The sequence below is a fragment of the Zea mays genome, chromosome 7 (assembly GCF_902167145.1).
Source record: "Zea mays cultivar B73 chromosome 7, Zm-B73-REFERENCE-NAM-5.0, whole genome shotgun sequence".
Lineage (NCBI taxonomy): Eukaryota > Viridiplantae > Streptophyta > Magnoliopsida > Poales > Poaceae > Zea > Zea mays.
The window spans coordinates 34,993,477-35,001,509 of NC_050102.1; the positions used below are offsets into that span (position 1 = coordinate 34,993,477).

At 41.7% G+C, this 8,033-nt stretch overlaps 1 protein-coding gene and 1 long non-coding RNA gene across 2 annotated transcripts; both read left to right on the forward strand.

Moving 5' to 3' along the window:
* Window positions 1-1,029: 1,029 nt before the first annotated feature.
* LOC103633817 (cyclin-B1-3) lies at window positions 1,030-2,946 on the forward strand. Its single transcript, XM_008655493.1, has 7 exons — window positions 1,030-1,071; window positions 1,434-1,511; window positions 1,619-1,768; window positions 1,869-1,994; window positions 2,105-2,356; window positions 2,439-2,597; window positions 2,881-2,946. Exons 1-7 carry the CDS (start codon window positions 1,030-1,032, stop codon window positions 2,944-2,946), a joined length of 873 nt encoding a protein of 290 aa, XP_008653715.1.
* A 1,320-nt stretch (window positions 2,947-4,266) lies between these two features.
* LOC103632247 (uncharacterized) lies at window positions 4,267-4,834 on the forward strand. Its single transcript, XR_002263589.1, has 2 exons — window positions 4,267-4,378; window positions 4,459-4,834. It is a non-coding gene; the product is annotated as an uncharacterized lncRNA (long non-coding RNA).
* The last annotated feature ends 3,199 nt before the right edge of the window (window positions 4,835-8,033 follow it).

Sequence of the window (8,033 nt, forward strand, 5' to 3'; positions counted from 1 at the left end):
CAGGGGGCACCGGACTGTCCGGTGTGCACCGGACTGTCCGGTGCGCCATCGAGCAGACAGCCTCCCAACGGCCACTTTTGGTGGTTGGGGCTATAAATACCCCAACCACCCCACCATTCATTGCATCCCAAGTTTTCCCACTTCTCAACCACTTACAAGAGCTAGGCATTCAATTCTAGACACATTCAAAGAGATCAAATCCTCTCCAATTCCACACAAAACCCTAGTGACTAGTGAGAGTGATTTGTCGTGTTCATTTGAGCTCTTGCGCTTGGATTGCTTCTTTTCTTTCTCACTTGTTCTTGTGATCAAAACTCCATTGTAATCAAGGCAAGAGGCACCAATTGTGTGGTGGCCCTTGCGGGGAAGTTTTGTTCTCGGCTTTGATTTGAGAAGAGAAGCTCACTCGGTCCGAGGGACCGTTTGAGAGAGGGAAGGGTTGAAAGAGACCCGGCCTTTGTGGCCTCCTCAACGGGGAGTAGGTTTGAGAGAACCGAACCTCGGTAAAACAAATCCGTGTGTCTCACTTCATTATTTGCTCGCGATTTGTTTTGCGCCCTCTCTCGTGGACTCGTTTATATTTCTAACGCTAACCCGGCTTGTAGTTGTGTTTATATTTGTAAATTTCAGTTTCGCCCTATTCACCCCCCTCTAGGCGACTATCAGTTAGTTTACCCAGGCAGCAGTGAGTTTAATACTCTATATGTTCCAAAATATAGTTCTTTCTATTCCTCTTTTTTCTGTAGATATGTATACAAACTATATTTATAGGTTATTTAATAAATAAATGTTTAGTCTAAAATGAATTATATTTTGGGATGAAGTATAATATTTATAACTATTGAGTAACGGCAAATTCTGCATCCTCTTCATTGTATCGAGACTTTTGTATACTCCTATATAGTGCATTCTAAAATACTGTGTCTTTGCACACGCCATTCTGTGCACCTGGACCTGCTACAAGCAAAATCCCTAAATCAGTGCCGTGATCGTTTCTCGCGCAGTGGCCTTGCACTGTCTTCACATCTGATGGGGATGTGGCCTACGAGGATCTCGGATCATCCTGCTTGTGTGAGTTGACTCACCAGCCTTGCGCTAGCACTTTCCACATATGTTAGCCACTAATTACATTCCCTTTATGTTATTGCTGTGTGTGATCATTGGAGCTGTGTTGTGCTGTGCCATCAATTTGTTTCTTGGCAATTGACATCATTATATATTCAGATGTAACATTTGTGGTAGGTGAAGACCTTTTACTTTTCATATTGATTATCTTGTTGGTGCTTAACCTATTAGTGCGAGGAACACAATGTCACAATCCAATAGAGGTTTACTGTAGTTCGTTCTGATTTACTTTATTTGATTGCTTATGCATTTTACATTTTAGTTGTAGAATTTGTGACACCTGATTTGCATCTCTGGGTCCTTCACAGTCATCTCTAGATGCTGTGTTTAACAGGAACAGGAAGGCAGTAAAGCTGAAGGAATGCAAGGTGAAGTCTGAAGTCATTGTGACCATTCCAGATTCCGAGAAGGAGAAGAAAGGCAAATTCCCTGGAGGTCAGAGAGTCTGTAGGAGGGTGCCAACACTTTTTGACAATTTGACAAAATACAGCAGGGTATGAACACAAGCAAATGCAAGGTGAAGTCTGAAGTCATTGTGACCATTCCAGATTCCGAGAAGGAGAAGAAAGGCAAATTCCCTGGAGGTCAGAGAGTCTGTAGGAGGGTGCCAACACTTTTTGACAATTTGACAAAATGCAGCAGGGTATGAACACAAGCAAAATTCTAAGGTTAAGGTTGTCTCTTTCTTTTTGATTCTAAGAATGCCTGTGTACCCCTTTTGTGTCTTGTGTGTGTTTACAAAGGCCTCTGATGGGATTACCACCCCGAAGAAGAAGGATCCATATGACATTGATGCACCTGATTCTTGCAATGAGCTGGCAGTCGTTGAATATGTTGAGGACATTTACAGATTCTACAAGAGCACTGAGGTAAAAATTCCAAGAGATAATTTTTATCATGCTGCAATTACTGATTCAGTGGATTGTCGAAGTGACCATTTCTGATGATTGTTGATCTGTGGCATGTTTTGCTTGTGCAGGGCACCTGCCTTCCTCTCAGCAGCTACATGAGCTCACAGGCTGAAATCAGTGAGAGAATGAGAGCTATCCTTATCGACTGGATTATCGAGGTACAGTACAGGCTTACTCTAATGCCAGAGACACTTTACTTGACCGTCTACATCATCGACCAGTACTTATCTATGGAGAGTGTACCAAGAAAGGAGCTACAGCTCGTCGGCATAAGTGCCATGCTGATAGCAAGCAAGTACGAAGAGATATGGGCTCCACTGGTAGGCTGGCTGATTTTGTTTCTAAAACATGCTATAGTCCATTCTTCGATTAGCTTACACAACAAGCAGCGATATTTTACAGGTTAAGGACTTGATGTGCCTCTGTGACAACGCATTTACCAGAGACCAGGTTCTGACCAAGGAAAAGGCCATCCTGGACAGGCTCCATTGGAACCTGACGGTTCCAACAATGTACATGTTCATTGTTAGGTACCTGAAAGCCGCAATGTGTGACACAGAGGTAAGCAAAATTTTATTATCTCCCCATAACTCGCTTATGCTTGAAACGTAGAATCCACAAACTGTATGCTGCCATGAGTCTGAATGGTTTATACTCCCCTCCATTCCAAATTGTAAAGCATTTTTCTAGATGCTCATGTCAATAAGTCTTAGTTTCATGATTGTAGGAAGCGTTAGTGACAGGTGATACATGCAGTGGGATGTATGAAAATCGGAAAAATATTTTGTTCTCTGTGTTGAACAATCAAAATTGCGTTTGCGGAGCATTTACATTCTTGAATTAGAGGCAAAGCATGCTGTACGAACAGATCATGAAATTGCAAGGGGAGCAACTGGCATTGTTCGGTTGAGGGGTCGCCGTAGCTACAAAAATCAATTTTGTGTTCTTCACAGCATGTTGTTGACTTGTATTAAGTTGCGTTTAATGTTATCTGTCAAGTTGCATAATTTAAATATGCCTGAAAGGATGAAGGGCCCACTACCCCATCAGAATTAGGAAGAGGCCTGCTGCTGCTGCTTTTAGGTGGTTTTGGAAGAGCTTGGTTGTTTGGATTTCTGTTGGACTGTGGTACGATAGCCGCCTTAGGTGAAATAGTGCAACTACTTGACTGGCATGATGTCTTCTTCATTCTCTATTTAGGTACCAGCTCAACCATTGTGTGCTCTCGTCCTTATGAGGACTCTAATCACCAGGAACAAGCTATAGCTATGTAATTCTTGCTGTGGCTTTGTTTGTGTCATCTACCTGTGCACGCTTGTACACATAAAACCATTTATTTTATATAAACCATATAAATATACATGTTGTTTTTCATGCCATCAATAACAACAACAAAGCCTTTTAGTCCCAAGCAAGTTGGGGCCGTCTTTCATGCTATATGCTGCCAAATGATGCTGAATTGCTGATTAACTAGGATCAGAGAGTACTGAGCTTATTCTTGTGGTCAGTTAGTTAAAGCTTGGTTGGACTTCTTGGGAACCAACTTCAACTCTTTATTTTGGGCAATCAAATCCTTTTCTTTTGCACAGAATAGATTGTAATGGTAGTTAACTGTAGTTACTGCATTGGATTCCAAGTGAATCTGATTGCTGATTTACTTGATACACTCCACCAGAGGTATCATGCATGGTGACATGCATAAGAAAATATGGGGATTTTTTTGGCAGAGATCATGTAGCATTAGTTGCTCTATATGTCTATAGTCATGTTATGTACTTGCTCCTTGAGTTTAAGTAACATAAATCAGGGCACGTCTGCCATACTGTGAGTTCAGGGTATTTAAACTCAAAGTCTCATACTGAGCAGAATATCTTGGACAGTAACTCAGCAACTGATTAACCCTTCATTTAAATGGCATCTAAGAGAGCTTTAACAAGTATCACTGAATTATCAACACAGGATGCACAAACTGATGTTCTGATTTATGACGTCCTTTTTCCTCATTTCCTGATACTACCTATATAACATTGCCTTTTTATGTGATACACGGTAATTATTGTAATTTCATCTGTGTTATGTGCTGCTTCCACTATGTCGCACTTAGTTCACAGCCTTTCTTATGAAGTCTAATTTTGTTTTTTAATAGATACTAGCATGTTCTAATTTTGCTTTTGGCTTGTGTATTCCGTCTGACACCTCTTAGGGGTTCTTGAGTTTCGTGTTCATGATTCTCTGTTTTCTTTTTGTCTTTTGTCCCTTGCTGCAGACTTGATCCATATTTTCTCCTCTGTTCCAAGGCACCTCAACTTTATTGATCACACCAGTGACATTGGATGGAAAGAGTATGTTCTGTCTGAACATAGCAATAGTGAATGGTACACAGTGCACTGCTGTTAGTTTCAGCAGCATACTTATTTTGCAGGTCTCAGAGAGTGCAGCCGATTATAGTAGATGCTGGAGTATATTTGGCAGGGAGGAATCAGTTCTTCCAAGCCACAGAGAAACGAGACACTCCTGATAGTTTCAAATTTTTCACAGGCATTTCTCTTTACTTGCAGTTTGTTTTCCACCTGCTTGATGAAATGGTTTTCTAACACAGATTCCCTTCCTGTCAGGTTCTCCATGGGTCATTTTAAACAGACGCTTTGTTGAGTATTGTATTTTTGGTTGGGAGAATCTCCCTAGAACACTCCTCATGTACTTCACAAACGTGATGCTACCTCTAGAGGGGTATTTCCATTCAGTTGCATGCAACTCGGACTTCCGAAATTTCACAGTGAACAACGACTTGCGGTATATGATTTGGGACAATCCACCTCAGATGGAGCCCCATTTCCTAAATGTTACACATTATTCCAGCTGTTCTTGGTGATTTAGCATAGTTCTTGTAAACTAGAGAGTATTTCAAGTGTTATTTACAGTTGAAAAAGATAACATCTACTGAGGTCAAAAGGATATCGAAGTAGGAGTGGACCAGTTTACACGGAAGCATTATTACCTGTAAAACAGACAGTTTTCTGACTGATCTGCAACTAGAAGCAGACTTAGTTGTAACGTTCATCTGATACTGAACCGGCTATCACCAATTTTATCGAGTTCCCTACAGTTGACACCGAAACTTCATCTTAATAACATATCAGAGGCAAGCTCAAGTTGATCACATGACCCAGCAGAAGTGTCCAAGAAATGAACATGTTTTTACTGGTCACGAATCTGGCTTAATTCTTAAAAGCTGGAGGAGAGTCAAGTGTCATTGGAAGATTAAAGCAAAACATGTGATACTAAAGCGGCTATCGTCAAATTGATCTGGTTCATTACCGTTGACACACTGCAGTTTCACCTAAATAGTATACAATGACAAACCCAAGTTGATCACGTGATTCACAGCAGCAGTGTCATCGCAAGTACAACACTTCGCACCTGATGAGCACAGCACAACACAGTGCAGTGCTCATCGCGCCATTGTCAACGACGAAGCCCTCTTGCACCAACCAACGACAAAAAAATTTGCACGGCGGAATCTCTCGGACGATGCATGACCAGGGCACAAAGCACTGGAACAACATCTCACTGGATGCTTTGCTCTGGGCTCTCTGGCCCTGGGGAAGGTCTGCTCCGAAATGGAGATCTTAACAAGAGCAATCAATTCAGTACCACCGATTTATGTCGTATATGGTGTGCAGGTTAACGATGTCAGGATCTTATGATGAGCAGGTTAATCATGCCGGGATCATTGATCGGCAGGTTAATGATGTCAAGATCATAGTCCTGAAACGACGGACAGCTCATGTTGGTACAGAGAAGACCGCCTGAATATTAATCGCTGCCTCTGAATATCTCTGCAGTGTTGGGTTAACTTGGTGTTTCACAGACGTGATAATTACTATGTTCTATTGTTAAACTAGGTAGGTGCCCGTGCGATGCCACGGAACATAAATTGCGAACCTCCAATGGACTTCATTTGAGACAAGTGATGCCCAAGAAAATAGGGGTAAACTGACACAGCTATCACTTGCATTACTTGCCCTATGCGCGGAAGAATCTGACACAGCTATCACCCATGAAGATTTCTGATTAACTTGTGGAAGCAGACTTCATTTGAGACAAGACAACAATACCAGTGTTGAGCTTGCCACTCGGCCATGGCACACACGAGAACACAGAATGATCAAGTAAGAACTGAACATAATGCACTAATACAAAAGGCTGGCTTGCGTTCGCTTCCTTGCTTCACAGGAAGCATAGCTGATATACAAATCGAGATTTATGTTCCGTGGCATCGCACGGGCACCTACCTAGTTTAAAGAGAAGATTAGAGTATTGTTGCACACATTAATTCCTGCACATTGGTAGAGTATTGCAAGCACCAAAAGCCTAGTGAGGAGATTAGAGAATCTTAATCCCACATTTGGACCTCATTAGCGCTAGCGAGAGCCACCTAGAGCACACACCACTTGCATTAGGCTTCTCTTGGTCAAGCGAAAGTCTACGACTTGTTACTCTTGGTGATCAGCATCACCTAGACAGCTTGGTGGCGTCGGGAGCTCGGTGATCACCGTGGAGATCTTGTTGGTGACCCGACTCAAGTTTGTAAGCGGTCGTGAGGGATCCACCGCGCCGGAGTGGCAAAGGATCATCTCGTAGTGAGCACTTGGTTCTTGCTAGGACCAAGGGGGAGCGATACCCTTGCACGGGTGCTCCAACGAGGACTAGCCGACTCTTCGATACATCGGGAAAAATTGGAGGAGTCTTCTAAACCTTGCTTTACATTCCGCACTTAATTCAAGCATTTTACATTGTGTATTTGTTTAGCAAGTATTTGAAGTATTGTCTTAGCATTGTTGTATTTCTAGTATTATTCTCTTAGTGCTAGTTGTTAGGGTGAAGTTGGGCTCTTGCTTAGGTTTTAATTAGTGTTGATTTTTAGAAAAGCCCAATTCACCCCCCTCTTGGGCATCGTGATCCTTTCAATTGGTATCGAAGCCTTGTTGCTCTTAGATTAGCTTAACCACTAGAGTAACAATGTCCGGTGGGGATGAACCTCCTCCCGTTTTTGATGGTGACGATCTTCCATATTGGAAAATTCGTATGGAAGCATATTTAGAGGCTATATACATTGGTGTCTACAAAGCCGCCACACAAGGATTCCCCGAACCTAGAGATCCCACAAATCTTGTAGGTGATGAGTTTAATTATGAGAAATGGAATACTAAGGCCAAAAACACACTTTTTAGAGGCCTTTGCAAAGATGTGTTTAATAGAGTTAGAAATCATAAAAATGCTCATGATTTGTGGATGGACATTTGTGCTCTACATGAAGGGACTAGAAGTGAGCATGAGGAGAGATATCACATTGCTATGAGAAAGTTAAATTCTTTTGAAATGCTTGCTAATGAAAATGCCAAGATATGTACTCACATCTCAATATTCTTGTAGAGGAAGTAAATGGATTGGGGCTTACACAAATTTCACAACCAGATGTTGTGAGGAAGATTCTCAGTGTCCTCCCAATTGACAAATATGGACACATTGTCACTGTACTGCATCAAATGGATCTTTCAGTTACCACACCTACACAGATATTGGGAAAGATCAATGCTCATGAGATGTACATGCACATCAATGACAAAGATGAGTCATCTTCCAAGAGAAAGGATTTGGCTCTCAAAGCAAATCAAGAAAGAAAAGGAAAAGCTAAAGTACAAATTGAGGAAAAATCCTCAAGTGATGATGACCTTGATGCTAACATTGCCTTGATGGTGAGGAAGACCACCAAGATGTTAAAGAAGCTCAAGAGAGATGGCATCAAATTTGATTCAAGAAAGAAGAAATTCTTTTCCAGCAAAAGAAAGCCCATTTCTGAGATGGATTGCTACAACTGTGGAGAGCTTGGTCATCTTGCTCATCAATGTAACAAGCCTAAGAAGAACAAGTTCAAGGGTAAGAAAGAAGATGACAGCGATGATGAGAAAAAGGAAAAGAGATTCTTCAAGAGGA